The sequence below is a fragment of the Panthera uncia genome, chromosome A2 (genome assembly GCF_023721935.1).
Source record: "Panthera uncia isolate 11264 chromosome A2, Puncia_PCG_1.0, whole genome shotgun sequence".
Taxonomy (NCBI): Eukaryota; Metazoa; Chordata; class Mammalia; order Carnivora; family Felidae; genus Panthera; species Panthera uncia.
The window spans coordinates 115,695,431-115,715,197 of record NC_064816.1 but is presented as its reverse complement, the minus strand read 5'-3'; the positions used below and the strand labels follow the sequence as shown (position 1 = coordinate 115,715,197).

At 42.6% G+C, this 19,767-nt stretch overlaps 1 protein-coding gene across 3 annotated transcripts in view; it reads right to left on the bottom strand.

The window, feature by feature from the left end:
• Nucleotides 1-397: 397 nt before the first annotated feature.
• CREB5 (cAMP responsive element binding protein 5) overlaps nt 398-19,767 on the bottom strand; it is a 321,468-nt gene continuing 302,098 nt past the window's right edge. For 2 of the 3 annotated variants that reach the window (XM_049642932.1, XM_049642934.1), the window contains 4 exons: nt 16,354-16,671; nt 12,070-12,297; nt 3,305-3,413; nt 398-2,381 (listed from right to left, as the gene is read on the bottom strand). In XM_049642932.1, coding sequence (XP_049498889.1) covers nt 2,218-2,381; nt 3,305-3,413; nt 12,070-12,297; nt 16,354-16,671 — 819 coding nt within the window. In that variant the 3' untranslated portion in view covers nt 398-2,217. Of the gene's footprint in view, nt 2,722-3,304; nt 3,414-12,069; nt 12,298-16,353; nt 16,672-19,767 lie in introns of all 3 variants that reach the window. The other variant, XM_049642933.1, reaches the window with a different exon arrangement.

Below are 19,767 nucleotides of genomic sequence, written 5' to 3'. Positions count from 1 at the left end.
TCAGAATAGAGATATATCTTAAATATTTCTTAGGAAGCCAGTTAGGTTCAACCATTCAGCGGTTAAGGCTGGGATTCAAAACAAAACAACTATGAATTCAGTATTTAAAATACTTAAAAAAAAGATATGTTTGTCTAAAATATAATAGAAAATCCTTTTAATTTGCATTTCTTTTTTCTCTTTCTTTTTAACATTTTTAAAAATTTTTTTGGGTTTTTTTTTTTTTTTTTTTTTTTTGGTGTGTGTGTGTGTGTTTATTTTTTGTTTTGCTTTTGCTTTTGTTTTGATTTTTAGACCATATATCTAGTCATGAGTTTCCCTGGACACTCAAAACTTTCTTTTGAAAGCACTGCATACATGAAAAAAAAAAGGTTGATAAATACTGATTTAAAAAGTAAGTTATTAGATAAAACTGAAACTAGTTATAAAAATCATGCTTCACGACTCTCATATTTTCTTTTTTCTCCAAAATAGATTCTTATGCTACAGGGAGAGATAAACACATATACACACACCCACATCCACACATGTATCTTTCCCTTTTTTGAACTCTTATAAAAGCGACACCTTTTGTAAAATACTATTATTTAAATCCCATGAACACACACACACACACACACACACACACTCATGTTAGGACGTCAAGCATTCAAATGGAGATGAAACACCAGCACCTGTCTACACTGCTAGAGAGAAACATTAGCCCGTTACTTGTGAGATGTGATATTAGCACACAGCACAGTAGAATGGCTTGTTTCAAGGAGGCACAACCGTGGTTCGGGACTATCTGCTTTTTATAATGGGCAAGCTGATGAGAGTTGTTGAAAATATAAATCAGAATTATTCAGAAGAGTAAAGTAGCCATATCCACGGGATTCTTGCAGCAGCCAAAAAAGGCTTTGGCTGTTCTGGGGGCGGCGGGGGGGAGCTGAAAGCACCCCTATGGGAACATCAGGTTTTCTTTCTCTCTTTGTTCCTCCAGTAGAGCGTGTACTTTCACCCACCAGAATAGCAAAGCCAGTTCCATAGGCTTAAGAAAAAAAAAATAATTAATAAATCTTAGTCTATTAGCAGCTGATGATTGACCATTGTAATCTGTGTAGTGAATAGAGCCCTTCTGAACTATTATATAGTCTATGGATTTTTAGCCTTATAGACAGGCCATATAAAGCCGGTTGTAATTCGAGGGTGTGATGTTACAGCCCACATCGTAATTTGGACCTTCACAATCAAGGCTTATAGGCTCCCTTCCCTGGTGTCTCCACAGCTGGCATTCAACAGTGTTTCACCTATGGCTAAGCCACCTTTTATTTGTTCTGATTATTAAAAACATTAAATCAGGCACATGAAACCTCTCTTGCTTACCATTTTATAAAAAGCAAGAGATGAATGAACTCCAGCTGTGGGTCACAGGCAAGGGAAGCAATGGCTAGATCCGTATTTTTTTAGATTTACTTGTGTTTTTTTTTCCCTTTAGGCATTGTTTTCTTCTTTACCTGCAATGCTAAAGGTGGAAAAATAAAACAGAAGAAAGTAAAAATGAAGAGTACACAGGCGGCCCAGGAAAAGGTGGAAAAGGAGAGGGAGAGTGGAGAAAATTGGAGGGCAATTCAAGGAGGTGGACCAAGAGGAGGAGGAGAGGTGGGGAGATGCTTGGTGGTTTTATTTGGACATCAGTGGATCTCATCCTTTTTTTATAATAAGAGGAAGACAGATATGGAAAAGGCTCTGTGTTCATCTGGAATTCTGGCGACATCACAGCACAAACTCAACATGTGTTACGACATCATCAGACTCACCACCCAGTTACCTTGCATCCGTTTACGTGACATGTGGGCATGCCTCATTTTGGCTAAAAGCTGCGGTTTAACAAGATGCAATGTTTCAGGCAAAGGGTTGGACCGATAAGAATGAAACCATGTCTATATACAGAAGGAGTTCAGTTTATAAACAAGTTCACTGGTACCAGAAAATTGGAGAAAAGCACCAAAGCATTTCCCAAGCTGATAGATTAATTAATTGCATAACTCCCTTTTTTTCTTATAGAACTAAGTATAAAAGACGACATTTCCATAATAACTATAAAAATGAAAGCCAGTCTCTGAAGGGCTGAGGAGTCTTCCAGGTCTGAGTTAATTCTAAAAATGCCCTTAAAGGAAAGGACGCATGATATGCGACAGCTCTTCTTGGAGGCAAGGTCTGACCCAGTGGTGGATTTTAAAGGATGGGATTCAGGTCTGTTCTGTGAGTGGTGAGCTGACTGAGGGTGGAGCTTCCCACCACTTCGCTCACTGCAGAGGAAGTGGTGACGGTATTATGTTGGATGACCTGGTGCTGAGAGCAAGCTGGGACGGGGCTGGCGGGAGGACTGCTCTCCGGACCTAGGAGAAAGCACACACACGCACACACCAATATAGCTCCTCTTGGGCGGACCTGTGGCCTACTCGGGAAAACATTACTAGATGTTTCCCAGAAATGGAAGAGTTTCACACGTGTTCTCCTGGACGTTAATTTCAAAACTTTATTTTAAACTGTTGTCACCAGCTATGCCTTCCCACTTTATAGCTACAAGCAAAGCCATGCTTTCTACACCAGCAGAATGATTTCACGTGTTGGAGTCTTGGTGTGTGAACGTCCCCATTTTTGTATTTTCAAGTAGCCATCCGCATATCAAATGTGGAAACATACTCACATGTGGTGGGAGAATCTGTGTTGCTCAATCTAAAAAATTATTTGAAAATGAATTGACCTTCAGCCATGAATCCTTGCTCCTCCCACCATCCCCCACTCAACTAGCATTTAACTTCTTGACATTCCAGATGCAGAAACTGGGGTCTAGAGAAAGGGGTCCACTTTACTTATTGGAACACCGAGACAAGGTCACTCACTTTTCAGCCCAGCAGCTCAAATACCTTACGGCATTGGATGCGATTCACCCAATGCCTGTACCCCAGCCCCTGGATTTCTCTGGAAGGCGGCTAGCCCACTGGTAGGTGGGCTCCAGCAAGTGATTTTTCTACTGGCTGCAGAATTGGAATTCGGTACAATTTTACAATGTGAAATGGCAGGGAAGGTCTAGCCAGAAATTATCAGGAGGGGCATGGTGATGGGCAGGGGTCAGAAAAGGGGGATGTCCCTGGTGCAACAGTCTGGCAGCCACTGAAGAATTCTAGTATGATTTCTGCCGGGGTGTGCAATCTACACTTTACTTCTGCTCTTTCAATAAAATCCAATGCAAAATTAGTGGCAAAAAAAAAAAACACAACTGGACACTGAGAAAAGAAAAAAAAAGTCAATGACTTACTTAGATATCCTTGTGATTCTTTCTGCATGGCTGTTATTGGACAGTCTTTATGTGTTAACAACAACTGTTTCAGCTGGGCCACCTCATTTTTCAACATGGACACTTCATTCTGGAAAGAGACATATCAAAGCCATGTTGAAAAGACCAGAGAATACAAGTCTCCATGCATTCTTTTTTATTTTTTTTATTTTTTTATTTATTTTTTTTTAAAATTTTTTTTTTCAACGTTTTTTATTTATTTTTGGGACAGAGAGAGACAGAGCATGAACGGGGGAGGGGCAGAGAGAGAGGGAGACACAGAATCGGAAACAGGCTCCAGGCTCCGAGCCATCAGTCCAGAGCCCGACGCGGGGCTCGAACTCACGGACCGCGAGATCGTGACCTGGCTGAAGTCGGACGCTTAACCGACTGCGCCACCCAGGCGCCCCTCTCCATGCATTCTTAACAGTGATATTGGCAAACTTTCCTGTTGTGTCCAAAAGACACTGAGGATGATAGTCAATGAGATTCGCCTGAAAACGTGTACCTTGCCTTTAACTTGGCCATCACACTTACCAGGGACTTTCTGAAAAGACCAGACTTGTAACTCAAGAGCTGAATCCTATTAAAAGTCCAGAGCACCCCCTTTAGGTGGCCAACTCTGGAGCCAGGTTACATGGGTGAGAATCTCCATTCCACACTTACTGGGGGACCCTAGGCAGGAAACATAAGCCAGCTGAGATTCAGCAATCTTGTATATAACTGGGGGGAAAAAAACCAATATAAAGTTTTTTGAGTTGTGAGGATTGAATGAGGTAATATATGTAAAACGCTCTGAATATTGCCTAGCACAACACTAAGCAATCATTGAATTTAGCGAATCTAGCTGTTCATAATAATCATCTTCACACTGTCTGGTAAGCTCGGGCCAATATTCAGTATGAGAAGAGTGAATGTGACACATGCATTGGGAAGAACTGAGTGGCAGAATTAGTGGCTTCACATTGAAATGTCCTCAGAATAAGCCAACTCATCTACCATCAGATTTCCCAAAAGAATTTCCAAACGGGCTGTAGTTCAACAGAGCACATCCCTGCCGGATACCTGCTTAGTGGAAGGCATGGAAGCACATAGAACAAACTGTTGATCCTCTACTGGTGGGGTGAGGTCAGCCCAGGAAGGGGGGGCGGGCAATGAAGTCTTGGCCATGATTAAATGAATGTGATTGGTTCATTAACTAGTTTGGCTAATTTCAGCCTATGAACTCTGCCATCAATATCGGGGTGTTACGGATTGCGTGTGTGTACGTGCGCATGTTGCTTATTTACTTAGATCAGTGCCTCAAATCTCCGCTTTATGGAGTAGTTCACAAAGACAGATTCATGGCTTTGGAGAATAATGTGCTTGGCACCACTGTCTACAAATATAGATGCAGAATAGATGGTTGATTCTAAGGTGCCTCCACTTGATAAAAGTAAATTGTAAACGTAGCACTATCTCAAATAAGCCATTTTACAGTTGTGATAAATAATACCCTCTCTCTGGCTAACGTTCGCTTGTGGCTTCCAGGCATTGTACTCCACATGTGGAGACTAAAACAAAACAAAACAAAACAAAACAAAACAAAACAAAAAAACCATGCACACAGAAAAGGGTGTTCTAACATTGCTGTCATTACGTTGCATCTACACTTTCAATATGAACTTGGCTTTCCGGGCGTGTATTTATCACCTAAAAAAGTAAGTTTGGGATTCTAGAAGTTAATGTAAAGAAATTTTTTTTGAAACGTGTTTTAAAGAATACCTCCCATTTCCGAATTCATTTGCAAAATACATTATAAGTAACCAAATGTTGAGTAACATAAGGAACAAAATAGTGAGAATCTCATCTACGAAAGCTTTTCTCTTTCTTCTCCAAATTTTACAAAATAAACATGCCTGAGAAATTAGCCTTAATGATGAATAAATCACTTAAATGTGAAAATTGCATCTTCCACCTCTGAAGAAGTGTGGTTGGTAAAGGGGCCCGATCAAAGCCAAAAGTGACCCTTGTCAGTGGGATGGATAACTTTATTTAGAGGACAATTTATTTTAGCCTTAAGTACTAATTCTTTCCTCTCTTATTTTATGCCCATTTAAATTCAGACAGCCTTCCTTGCTTTTCCCAGATTCCCTTTGCTTAAAATAGCCTGTGTAAGAGAAAGTTACTTTTAGACCATTAAATAGAAGGCAACCCCTGGTTAAAAACGAACCAACCAAACAAAACGAAACGAAAAAAGGAGAAAAAGAAAACTAAGATGTGTGTGTGTGTGTGTGTGTATTTGGTCTCAAAATGAAATGTCATCTTATTCACATTTGGATTATAGACCTAGCCCTTTTCTAGAATCACAACTGCTAAGACACTTGTGTACCCTAAGGAGAAACTCTCAGCTGCAGTTAATGCAGACAATTGCTCGTAGAAAATGGAGTCAAGCTCCAATTGGTAGTAAATCCTGCCACACTTTTCTTCTGTGATCTAGGAAACAACAAATAAGGAAAGTATTTAAAACAAAACAACGGGCGCCTGGGTGGCTCAGCTGCTTAAGCGTCTGACTTCGGCTCAAGTCATGATCTCGCGGTTTGTGAGTTCGAGCGCCGCTTCGGGCTCTGTGCTGGCCGCTCAGAGCCTGGAGCCTGCTTCAGATTCTGTGTCCCTCTCTCGCTCTGTGCCTACCCTGCTCGTGCTCTGTCCCTCAAAAATAAATAAATGTTAAAAAAATATATATATAAAAAAAATAAAACAAGATTCTCTTGCTTTCTTACACTTCTAGAAGAAAAAAAAAAAATCCCACCTGGTGGCCATCTTGGAGAGGTTGACCTTAGCCTCTGCTTCTTCCCCAGCTATGTCCTTCTCAGTCCCACCTTTTCTAGGCAGTGTTCGATCTCCCAGGCACAAAGTGTTCATTGCCCCTTCCTTAAAAAAGCACTTTGAATTCCGTTCTTTGGGTTTCTACAATCACAAGGAGCTAACTGCCTACAATACTTGGCACACCTCAAATCATTCCACAATAAACCTTTTGCTTCCACGAGAGGCCACAATAAAACAGCACAGTGTATGTGGTGTCTTAGCCTCTAACCAAAGCCCCATACAGAATAGATAACTTAAGTGGCACTCTTTGTCTATGAATAGCAAAGCACTTCATTAGTAAACGAATACATCGTAAGTATAGAAACTGAGACCCTGGGAGGTTGAGGGTCTGTAAAAACGTAGGAACCTGAAGACTGCCATGATAACTGATCATCCTTTAAAGATAATAGGTGAATAATGACATATTTCTTCAAGTGATGTGTTAGCAATTATGTTATTTAGATGTTATGGTTGGAAAATGAACGCCAATTAATATTCTCCATAAAGAAGAAAAACCAGCCTCTTGTTTGGATCAGAAACACGTAATGATGGTGCTTATAAGGGCAAATTCAAAGTCTAATGGCCACAGAGGCACTAGAAATTCATGGGACAGCATTCCAGCAGGAAAAAGAGTTCTCAACAGGGATTTCAGAATAATAGGGTTTGGCCTCCCAAACCGCTACACCAACCTACTGTAAAACAAGACGGTTGAATTAGTTCTCTAGTTCTCTCCAGCAAAACGGTTGTTTAGCCTTTGAATGTTTCTGCTTTGCCTTCTGTTGAGAAAGCTAGACCTAATATTAGACCTAAGAGTCTAATGAAGGACTTGATCTTGATTTTTTTATTCATTAATTACTTTGGTATTGGCCTCAGTATTGGTATTTGGTATTCTCAAATACGCTTATATTTCAGGTCTCATATTCCCTGAGGGAGACAGTTCTTACACCTCCTGGGCTTCCAAGTCTTAGGGCAGATTCCAAAGCGATATCTACAGTTGCATTTTAGTGCAAAACTTCGTGTCCATGGATGTGTCCATATTGTTGACAGAGTCTGCAGCGCCTTCATCAGATCCCAGAGGAAGCCTCTGGATTAAGAAAGGTTGACAATCACTGCCCTAGAGAAAGCAGCGTGAACCGTGTGCTGTCCACATGCATAATCATCGTAGAGTCTTCATACAGACTGATAGAGGAAATGCTAGACTATATTTTTAAACAAAAATCTTTTTCAATGGAACATAAGTAGAATCACCTTGAATTCATTTTGGAAGAGAACCACCAGATAGCAAATGTTCCAGAACGCACGAAAGAAATAAAATGTTGCCTGCAGCTCTAGTAGGGAAATAAAAACCAGGCCTTCCGGAGGCAGTTTCTTACTCTGAATTACCTTGCTTTATGAATCGAGGCAAGTCACCAATTTTTTTTTTTTCTCCCCTGTGCGGGTGATAAAAATCGTTCTAGGTCTTTACATAAAAGTACTTTGCTAAAGCAAAGTATGAATAATCAGTATCAATTCTCATGCTGAAATCATCCCTTCATTTTTTTGAAGCGAGTTTGGGTTCGCTACGACTCTAAAGCAGTTGGCTGTTTAGAGAGGGACTGGAAGAGGCTAGGTGCAGCTGAATTAATCTGTTCTTTAACCCATAAGGTTGTCTGGGGATGAAAGAGAACCCCTATAGAGACATTCAATACCATAATAACAGCCTTTAAACAGGTACCCCAAGAAGTCCCTAATAGCTACATTTGCAGTTTGGGGCTTTGGGGATACCACTTTGTTAATATGATAAACCCAGAATGCTTTTTGGTGCAGGCAGTAGTCTGTGCCAAAAAAATAATTATCAAAATGGGCCCTACAGTAGAGCCCCTCCCCACTTTTTTTTTTTTTTTTTTTTTTTTTTTTTTTTTGGTAGATTAGGGCTGAGGCCAGGTTTGTTTCACTCGAAAACAAAGGACTTTCAATTTGTAAGGCAACAGTTCCCATCTGGCCTAGTCTCTTGCCAAGTCCCAAACCTGGGCTCATGTGTCTAAAATTTCAGCAGCGACTTAGACCATGTGTCTTTGCACTAAAAAAGAAAAGCAATTATTTCCGTGGGTGACCAGATGATTTCCATATCATCTACTGCACACAAACAATCCACTGAGCACCACGGCAGTAGTTGATGAATTAATTCAGAGCTGATCTAAGCCACGCTGTCGGAGAAAAGAACGTGGGTTCCTTTCGCTTCAGAATTGTCTACAGTGAAAGACCCCAGAGCAGTGGGTTAGGTCAAGGGAAGACTTGCTTGGGTCATCATCCTACCACTTGCTGATTCTGACTTTTGGGAAGACGCCTCCTGTTTCTCCCTACATAACATGTCAGATAGGGCAGTTTCGAATATTTCCCTCAAATCTTATACCTGCGTTGACCTCTTGGGTACAAATTCGTTGTGAGACAAGGAAATTGAAGTCTGGGAGCTTGATTTTGTTTTCTTAGGTCTGATTTTTCCAATCTGAAACTCTGCAGCCCAACTAGAAGGTTCTATGCTGGAAAACAACTCAAAAGTGGCAGCGGGCCATCCGAGACCTTGGATATTCCGTTTGGCTGGAGTTTGTTTGCTTAGCACCTTCCATTTCTGTTTACTTAAAATTTGGCTCACTGGACCAGCCTCAAGAGAGACACCTTTTTCTTTTGACAAAGGTCCAGCAAGACAAGACGGAAAGGGTCATTCAAAGGTAGCAGAATCTGCATATCCCCTCCAGCATCACAAGGCGAGATGTGGAGTGCTCTGCGTCACAGAAAACATGGCATGGCTGTGGTTTCTGTCCTTCGGAAGCTAAGCAGTGGTTGGAAAACACCGATAATTTAGTTTTTTCAGAGACTGTCCCTTCCTTGGGCGCTGCGTTAACAACCAGAAATATCGGTGCCTGTTGATTGGCCCAAACAGAACTCTTTTTTCCTGGTTTTCAGGGGCTAGAATGCTAGTATCTTTTTTTCTTTTGCCAGGTTTGGTTGTACATGGTGCAGATTCATGGAGTAGGGTCTCGTAAAGGGGAAATTTACCTAATGTCTTTTGTAAAAGCAGTAATATACAGGCGTATGCCAAGTCATGAACATATCTGACGGCAAAGGAAAACCAGCATCTTCACTTTTCCAGGATCTCTGCTATTCTCTCCCCCCTTCTCTCTCTCTCTCTCTCTCTCTCTCTCTCTCTCTCTCTCTCTGTTTTCAAGCTCCAGGACCACAGTCAGTAGGCCCAAGTAATTCTGCAAGGGCTCATTTTTGTTAAAACTGATTTAAACATTTGTTGGCAGTGTTATGTGCCAGCTGGCTGCTCATGGCTCCTTCATCTAAGGCAGTGGTTCTCAATCCCTGGGTGATTTTGCCCCCGCAGGGGATATTTGACAACGTATGGAGACTTTTTGGTTGTCACAACTTGGGGGTGAGGTAGAGGATGCTACTCATATTGAGTGGGTAGAGCTCAAGGGTACTGCTAAATACCTGCGAGGAACAGAATACAACAAAGAATTATCAAGTCGCAAATTGAATAGTGCCAAGACTGAGGAATCATGCCCGTTTTCATGGTCCTCTTGCAAACCTCAGAACTGGTAGCAAATTCCAGGGATTCCCACACCTCCGTCATTGCAGAACCACTGGCTGGAACATTTGCCAGGCCTGCATGCACCAGAATTTTTATTTACTCAACATGTTTGTACAAATTAACTCCTTATTTAATAATTTAGCCTCATCCTTACTAAGAGTATCTGTGAAATTGAAGGTTTGATGTCCTAATTACATTTTTTCAATACACCTAAAAACAAACCCATGATTACTATGAATGTTAAAAGTGCTTGCCCATCTTCTACCTAGAAGCTTCTCACATACCACTGTGGCTGTTGGATTCTAGAACTACAGACTTTCAAGCTGGTGTAACTTGTGAGGTGTTGAGTCCAGCCATCCCACTGTGGCTTGACTCCCTTCAATCACATCCTTGCCAAGTGGTCAGGCTGCCAGTTCTTGGACACTCCAGAGGTGGGAAACTCGCTCATTGATTCAACAAGCAGATATTGAGAGCAGACACTCAGGAGCTCACCATGTTAGCTTGCCACTATACTAGAAATAGGGGGTAGAGAGCAGGGGGAGAGGTCAATAAGGTAAGACACAAGCCCCCCACCTCATGCACATGCAACTCTAAGCCACTGGGAAGAATTATTACTTTATTTCCCCCGCATCTGATGTGTATGTTTCCTATTTTCTTTCTCATGTCTATCACAAAAAAGGATGAGAAATTTAGGGGAAAAGGTGAACATACGTATGCAGTCCACATATAACCCAAACTTTCTTTATACATTTTCAATGTATACATTGGATGCTCCGAGGTCATTTCCGTTTGATGGCTTGAACACGCAAAAGCTTTGGGGATTTGGCAGCCTTATTGTTGGTTTCTAAGGATGCAGAGAGGACCAGGTGGGGGAAGGTGAAAGTTACCTATGAACTATTAAGGTACAGAGTCTCCCCATCTGAGGCAATCTTTTCCCCCTTCCCTCCACTCTTCTGCCATTTTTTATGCTCCTAGAAGCACTGGGCTATAATCCACAACTCTCACTGCTATCCCGGCACTGCTTGTCACATAATCTAGTAGGCCGCTCTCTTTCTGCTGGTGGAGAGGGCATTCCTTTTTGTGTGGAAACAGATACCCTGAACGCATCATCTGTACAGCATGAAGTCTGCTGGAGAAGCCCTGGGCACTAGAGTTCCCTCCCCTTCTCTCCCAGAAATGGCCTTGTTAGAAACCGTCCCCAGTTGAGCCACTCATGAAAAGCAAAAATCCTGTAAGATTCAAAACATGTCAAGTTTGAAAATGAGATGGGAACATGGCTTTTCCCATAGAGCAAAATAATAACCATAAATATGCCTTTCCTCCATTAAACAAAAAAACATAGATAATCTAGTGTAAGTCAAAGCAACCCCCTCACTGGTGAATATAGAGAACTGCCTTATAGTTGAAGATTTATTATGTGCTAGGCACTGGGAAAACTGCTTGGTAGACATTAGTTCACTTATTACTCCCAATGACTCCATGAGGTTATTCTTCCCATTTCATGGATGAGGACACTGAGGGCCAGAGAGGTTAAGCACAGCTACTTGCTGAACAAGAGTGCGAACCTCCGTCTGACCAAAGCCTGTGCTCTTAGCTCTGTAACTTAGTTGGGCAGGTTCTCTCTCCTCAGAGCTTGATTTAAAACCGAATGGTTATTGGGGCGCCCGCGTGGCTCAGTCGGTTAAATGTCTGACTCTTGATTTTAGCTCAGGTCACGATCTCACGGTTTGTGAGTTCAAGCCCTGCATCAGGTTCTGCGCTGACAGTGCAGAGCCTGCTTAGGATTCTCTCTCTCTCTCTCTCTCTCTCTCTCCCCCTCTCTGCCCCTCCCCTGCTTGTGCTCTATGTCTCTAAAAAAGAAATAAATAAACTTTTAAAAAAAAATTTTAGGGGCGCCTGGGTGGCTCAGTCAGTTAAGCATCCGACTTCAGCTCAGGTCACGATCTCGCGGTTCGTGAGTTCGAGCCCCGCGTCGGGCTCTGGGCTGATGGCTCGGAGCTTGGAGCCTGCTTCCGATTCTGTGTCTCCCTCTCTCTCTGCCCCTCCCCCGTTCATGCTCTGTCTCTCTCTGTCCCAAAAATAAATAAATGTTAAAAAAAAAATTTAAAAAAAATTTTAAAAACCATCATTAAAGAAACCCCAACTAAACGGTTACTTTGTTTTGTCCAGTGTCCCAGAATTAATAAAGCTTGAGGAGGAAGCCTGCAGTCGCTCTGTGAGCTAATGTGCGGTATTACTGCTTAGGTCAACAAGCGCCTGCTGGGGCAGGAAATGCCAACTGTACACAGGGCCTTTGAGTCCTGAGGAAAGAGACAGTGGCCTGCACCTGAAGCTGCATGTTTGTCTGGGTGAGTTCTTCTGCTTTCTTTTCCAGTGACATCACCCAGACCTTCCTCTTCTGTCTGCAGCGGGTGGCAGCGGCCCGGTTCCGTTCCAGAAATTTCCTCCGCCTCTCGTCGGGATCCTCATCCACCACCCTTCGCCGGCGCCCCCCTGTGGGCTGGGGCGGCTGTATTGTCTGGGTCGGCTGCATCTGTTGTGTCGCTGGTGAAACCTGTTGGGCATGAGAGGGAGGGGCGATGGGGAAAGAGAAGGAACACGCTGGGTGAGAGAAGAAACCCAAGCTGGTGTTGAAATGCAAAGCACAGCGTCGACTGCTTTAGCGAGCATATTGAACTTGTTTTCTAAGAACGAAGTAAACAGTGAAATCACGCTCGTGAAAAGAAAAAGCACTGCGGAACTATCTGCTGTGATATTTTGGCAAGACGTAGAAACGACTTGGGAGAGAGAGTTAAATAGATTTTTCCCTGACAGGCATTTGGCTGAATCATGTCAGGGGAAACATTTTTTTCCCCCTCTCCTTCAGATGTTAAACATGTCTTAGTTAAGGTGTGTTTTAAAAGAGTAAAATGCCAACGCAGGGCTACAGGTGACAGCAGAGAGGTCATGGTTATTGTCACCATATTGATGAGTCTTCTATCACCTGCAGAAAACTCCTTCCGGGCAAGTTGTGAGCTCCCTTCTTTCTCCTGGCGTTAAAACCGTGTTCCTAGAACACTGCTGGGACGTCACCATCGCTGCGACTCCCTATCAAAAGAACGCTGTGAGTCCCAGAAAGCAGATGAAATTCTATTTTCACTATTTCAGAGCTCTCAATGCCAAGGCCTCGCTGGACTGGCAAACTCCAGATGGGTCCACCTGTTCCTTGGAGCTCTGCCTCAGACAGGCTTTTCCAGGTGACTGGAAGCAGGGCTTGTGCAGTGGATGCCCAGAGCAGTGCTGAGCCCCAGCTGTCTGTGCAAGAGGGACAGAAGGCTAAGAGTCACCATATATTCACATTTTAAGAAAACCCTGGAAGTAGCAAAGCACTTCATTAAAAACTTTGACTATACTTACAGATTCCTCCTAAGATCTGCATGGGGCTCAGCAGTATCTAAAGTTTTGGAGACCTACTGCCCACACAGCTTCATTTTCCTTCATGAGGTAGACACACAGCACTGAGTGAAATTTCCACGACGGAGTCTTTGTGGGTCTGGACACCTAGTGCTTTCCCTAATGCAATCCACTCCTTCCCCCCTTTCTTCGTTCTCCATAAAGGGTGTTCCTCCCCCCCCCCCCCCTCCCCTCCGCCCTTCTCATTCTCAGTCACTCAGGCTCACGGCTGTAACATCTATAAAGTTGTTTTACAAGAGACATTTAACCTACGGAAATAACATGCAAAAAAAGTTTTCAAAAGGAAGCACAGCAATGTTTTCTACCACATTCCAATTCTGCGATTGGAACCAATCTGAATGACTGTAATTGCGCTAATAATGGCTACCGGTTGACATCAGCTGACTGAAAGTGATATATTTTCATCTTAAACCTCTATCAAATCTTATATGACGTACTGTAAAAGAATCGGGCTCATGGTTGACGTTGGACTGCGTCTCAGTAATTTTGTCTAACCCATAGACATTTTCCACAAGTGCTTATCGGCGATCCCTTTCCTCCCAATCACAGAGAAATAACAACAAAAATTAACTGTCTAGGGTCTTACTCACCAGAGTGGCCGGTGAAGATGTAATCCTCGTTATTGGCAAAGGTTTAGCCTTGTCATTTCAGATGCTGACTGCTAAGCTAAGCTAACCACCTCAAAGCAAAGCGTTAGGAAGGAACTCACTAACTTGGCTATTTTGGCCTGCACCATTTCTTTTTTTAAATGAATTCCCGATGTCTAATTGTCAGCCCTGGACAAGATTCTCAAGTAGGCCAAACTGGGTTTGAATCTCCACTGCCGAGACCTCTCATTTGGTCTTGTGTTCTCCTACCCCAACTTCAACCAACCTTTATCTCTGACACTCTTCCTGTGCCTTTACCCAAAAGGGTGAGCCATGTGGTGGTTTTAGGCTCAGTCCAAGTTCAAGGTTTAAAGTGTAGTTTGGACAAGAGAAATTCCTGGTGACTGAGGTGTGACACCAGGACTCTGAAATCACATCTTTATATGCAAGAGAATCCTAAGGAGCCAAGAGAAATTGCAAATGCAACCCTGAGCCCAGAATTTACGTCCCATCTAGTTATTGTTGCTTATTTTCTTTTGAAATAGAATTCTGTTGGCGTAGATTCTCTGAAACTTTTCATAAAAAATGATGTATTGTTATTTCATAAAGACAAATCTATCCCAAGTCATATTAGAATCTCAGAGTCAGAAGGACCTTACTATACTTCTGTTCCTAATGCTCTAATAATCATACAATTGAGCAATATGACAAGATCTCAGTAAATCAGCCAAGTTAACACAATTTAAGAGTGGCATTTTGAGTAATGTCTAAATGATCTTGTTCAAATTTTAACAACACCAACCTGTACCCTTTCTGTTTAGCATGGGATTAAAAAGCAACTGTTTGTGCAGCTAATTATAATAGCAATTAACTAATTGCATATACAATTGGCCACTTACTGACTTGAAAGGGAGGGCAATTGGCTAATTGGTAATTAGCTAATGAATGGCTTTTATATTCAACTTGTTAAATATTGTCTGTTAAATATTAACTGTTAAACTTGTCTCTGAAGTAACTTGCCGACAAAGGCAACCAAAATTTAATGCTATAAAATATAAGTACACATTTATGTGAATTTATTTGCCTGTCTTTGAACCTGTAGTTTTCCTTCTCCCTTCTAATGTCTCCATGCCGTACTACTGCATTTGACTAAAAAGGTGGTTTGGACAGCATTTTATTGCTAAACCACTTGTAAACGTCTATCATATTACTTCCGTTTGGAGTTAATCATGGCTAGTATGTATTGAAAACTGTGCCGAGGGCTTTACAGACATTCTCTTAATACTCCTAGGGGTCTACGAGTTTCGTCTATTATTACCCCATTTTGCAGATGGGACAACGGAGGCTTAGGGAGTTTGGCTGACTGACCAGAGTCACCCAGCATATAAGGTGGGGAATGAATGACAGATTTCTCACTCCAAAGCCAGCACTCTTACTTGGTATATAGAATTCCTCTAACTACGTTTGCAAATGTAAGCTTACCTAATGAATAAGCTCATCTATTGAATGGATCAGAGAGTTGCTTGTGAATGACCCATTTTGCAGATGGCTGTCCAAGTTTGGTGTGTGTAAGAGGAGGGGGTTCAAGAGCTCAAAAACTGCCTAGTGTGAGGTCCAGAGGCAGACGATGGAAGAGACGGTGAATAAGTGTTATATTTGGCGAACCCAAGTTCCCAACACCACTCTGACCCAGCTGGTTAGAACCCGGCAGTGTGGAATGGGTGGAGGGGACTGACAAAGGTCATCCTGCTTGAAGATCCAAAGTGTCTAAGGCTAGCCATTCTCCTAGACATGCCCTTTGTCCACTTACCAAAACTTACCCGGGTACACGGACCCGCCTCTCTTCTTGGGCTGGGTGACATAATGTCTGCCTGGTCCCCCAACCCTCTTTCAGTTGAGTCTAAAAGCTGGCTTTCTTTCGAGCCACTTCTGGTGACTCTCCACCCCTGGGATTTGGCCTTTCTCTAGAACCAATCATCTACTGAGCTTGGCTCTCTGACTACTCCCTCCAACGCATTTCACATTAGGTGGGATGAGTCACCACTCTTCATCATTTACACAGCACCTTATGCCCTAACATCCATTACCGAGCTTCTTTGTCTGGAATTGTTACTCTTTAGATTTTTAACACTTGGTGCTATTCGGAAGACTGTCCGTGGTATTTAACTTCCATTTGACACGTGACAAAATCGAGTGCCTATGTTCTAAAGCACTGCAGCCAAAACCATGGCCGGAATTAACTTATTTTTCTCATTCTCTATTCAAATCTTTCTTTACACGCTGAAGTTCTTCCTAATCGTCCCATCAGTATCGCCTTTTTTAGAGTTAACTTCATGACGTGGGGTTCACATTTGCCCCCGGGGACCAGGCCTGATATTTACCATATTATTTCTAGAAACTATGGTCTGGGAAGGTCTTGCAGGTTATCATTACCTCCCAGGAAACGAACAGAGCTCCCCAGAGTGTCACACAGAGCACCCAAGCTCGTCACACAAGGTTGCTGCCAATGAGCCCCTGCGTTAGAGCTTGCACGGATAACAAGGGGGAAAGAGATCATGAAAAGGGTCTACCTGTGCTTGGTTGCCGGAGTGCAGGGGTGGGTGTGGCGAGGTCTGGTGATGTGCAGGGTGTGCGTGAAGGTGGGAGTGATGATGTGGGTGGTTCTGCTGGTGATGGGGTTGAGGGTGAGGATGGTGGGCTGGGTGCTGGTGCTGGTGCGGGTAGGGGTGATGGGCTGGCAGCGTCTGGTGCTGATGTGGGTGCGAGTGCATGTGATGGTGTGGCGTCTGGTCCTGCCGGGAGCCCATCATTTCCATCATGTGTCCCATGGTGTTCATATTCCCATTTGACATGGCAGCGGGGTGGTGAGTCAACGCGGCCTTCAACCTCTGAAACAGAACAAAACAAGAGGGGACAATTGAGGTCAGTCATGGACACAATAGGAATTTTGAAACGATGACTCATATTTTCAATTCCATGATATGTCATGGTACTACTGTTAACAATTTTTTATTGGTTGGCAGTATGGCTTATGTGAATTTCAAATTTTCATATATATTGTAGTAGGTAGGAGGGCCAATGTCAGGTGTACACGTTAATTCAACTGTCACAGCAAATGAGCAGGACACCCTGTCAAGAGTTAGACAGTCTACCCAGAGGCATTTCCTACTGATTTCCCACTATCGATTATTCATCGTATCCTATCGGCAGCTGAATGGAAGAGTAAACCAAATAAAACCGATCAATACAATGCCACCGAACCAAGGGCTCATCTGACAGGGCGCTGTGTTTTGTAAGGGTCACAAGAATAAGAGATTTCTTCCTCTCAAAATATTTCTCAAATACAAAGAGGAAACGATTTCAAGTTTCAGAATACGGGAATGGTATGGAGCCCTTTTAGGGCTCCATGAAATTCACGATATATAACTTTTGATGGCAATATGTAGGTCTTCTCCATTTGTTACCATGATATTTCTCGTGGTCCCTCCCGATCACCTAATTTTTCTCACACAATAACTTTCTTCCGGTCTTTGGGAAAGAAGGGAGGAAAGTGGAAACATTTGGAGTATTGCATTCTATAGCTTCTTTGGTGGCCACATCAACAGTCGTATTTCTAACCCCAAAGCATCGTCCATTCACAAGCAAACAGTCATGTACACAAATAACGTCTACCTGAATCTAAAAGCAGGGATCAGCAAAATGCTTCTATAAAGAATCGGACGGTAAATATTTTCACCACCACATGCCTTACAGTCTCGGTTGCAGCTACTCAATTTTGCCCTTTCAGTGCAAAAGCAGCAACAGATGGTATACAGAGTAGTGAGCGTGCTGTGTTCTAATACAACTTATTTAGGGCGAGGAAGTTGAATTCCGTGTAATTTTCACATGCTATTCAACTTTTGACTTTTCATCATTTCAAAATGTAAAAACCATTTTTTAGCTCATGTGCTGTGCAAAATTAGGCACTGGGCCAGATTGGGCCCATGGGCCATGGTTTGCTGGCCCTGATTTAAAGAATCGGTTAGTTGGTAATCAGCTTAGTCACAGTTTCTTCAAAATTGCCTTTTCTTGTACACAGGCAATTATCATCATATCCTGAGGGGCACAATGTGCTAAGCACTGTATAATATAGTTATTCCTTGTAAATGTATCTTCTGCAGGGATGATAGTCTGGTTGACAAGCTCACACTGGCTTCACGAAGTATTTGCTACAGGACTCAAGTTCTCCCCTGATTTGTGATTTTATCTGATTAATGATGGTGGTGCGCAGTCACTGTGAAAAGGAAGAGTTAGATTTAAATGAGGGTCAAAGCAACCATGTTCCAGCCCTGTTTAATATTAGCATTTCTCAACTGGTTAGAGTCAGTTGTTGATAAATGCCAACTGAATTCATCAAAATCTTTAGGTAAACAAACGCAAAGAGCCCCCCACTTGTAAAAGAAAAATAAAAGGGAGGGGAGTATGTGACGGACTAGATCTTATTATTAGATAATCATTGAAAACATTTCCTGCATCCAGTCTCAGTAACCACTAAGCCTACCTGCTTCCTCTTTCCTGAGTACCAGCTACTGACCTCCATCATATTAATCCTGCAGAAGTTAAACTTCCTGGATCCCTGGGAAAGATTAGGCGCAGGGTATTGTGTGTATTATTACTAAACGGAAAAGCGAACTAATACTCCTCATCTCTAATTTTTGGAAATGATTTCATTATTTTTATAACAATGCTCATTATAAAACATTTAAGCAATGCCTGCAAGTACGATGAAGTCCGCAACCAATGACCCCAATGCATTCTTTGCATTTGGTGGGTGAATGGCATTCCAGACAACTCTCTATATGCATATGGGGAGACAGAGGAATAAGTAGAATAATTTCATCACAGTGTAACATTAGCATACGAAGTAAAAACTAAAACTAAAATCGATTCCTGGACTTCAGATACATGTTTCTTTATCCCAAGAAATGTTTCTAAATGACATCTCCGAACTTAAGGGTGAAGAAAATTATGAAGAAGATTATATTGAAATCACAGTGTGTTGTTTTCTTTTGTACGTTTAGAAATTGACACGTTGGGCGGTCTTGATAGACCTTCTCAACTATTCTTTGAAGTTTCGTTATTACAACAACATACAGCTATGTAGTAAAAAAAAATCAACTACTATAAAAATATGAGGTGAAAAACTAAAAGACACCTGCCTACCCTTCCCCTCTAAGCTCCAGTCCCAAGTAACTTGCCTTTGTTCTCTTTAACAGTGTATCTTCGACACCTTTCTCTATCATGACAAATGGCTTAATAACAACGGCAGGCATTAATTGAGCACTCATTTCATGGCACTCCCCATTCTATGTTTTACAAGCATTAACTCACCTCATCCTCAGAACAGTCCTGCAAGGCTAAAAGAGAGGCCAAGCCACCTGCCCAAGCTCAAGCCACCACCACAGAGGTGTAGAGGTGTGCTTACCCCAGAGCCTGTTTTCTAAACCGAGAAAGAAGGTGCCGGAAGGCATACCATGCACACTTGCCAAAGACCTCATTATAAACTGTGTTATGCCACCTCCTTATCAACAAAAGAAAGGCAGAAAGAAGAGACAGGCCTACAATCAAACGACAAGGCAAGGTGCCATTGCTGCATGGTCTCAGCACACAACTGCAGATCTGGGAGATACTCTTCCCGAAACTTGGCAGATGGAAGGGCAAATGGTAAGAATTTCTAGGAAGCTCCAGTGCAGCAAAGGATCATGGAATTAGCACGATCATCTCCCTTGCTACCTTAGTGAAAAAGGAATACTCGTCTTCTCCCTGCCCTGTGCCCCAGACACACAGATCTGAAAAAGTACATGTGTCCTTCTTTACTGCCCCACTTCCTAGCGCTAAAGGTTATGACCCTTTTGTCTTTCTAATGTTCAGAGGATGATACGGGGTATGCACAGACACCGAGGAGTGTGGCCATGCCTTCCCATCAGCCCTTGCGCTTCCGACAC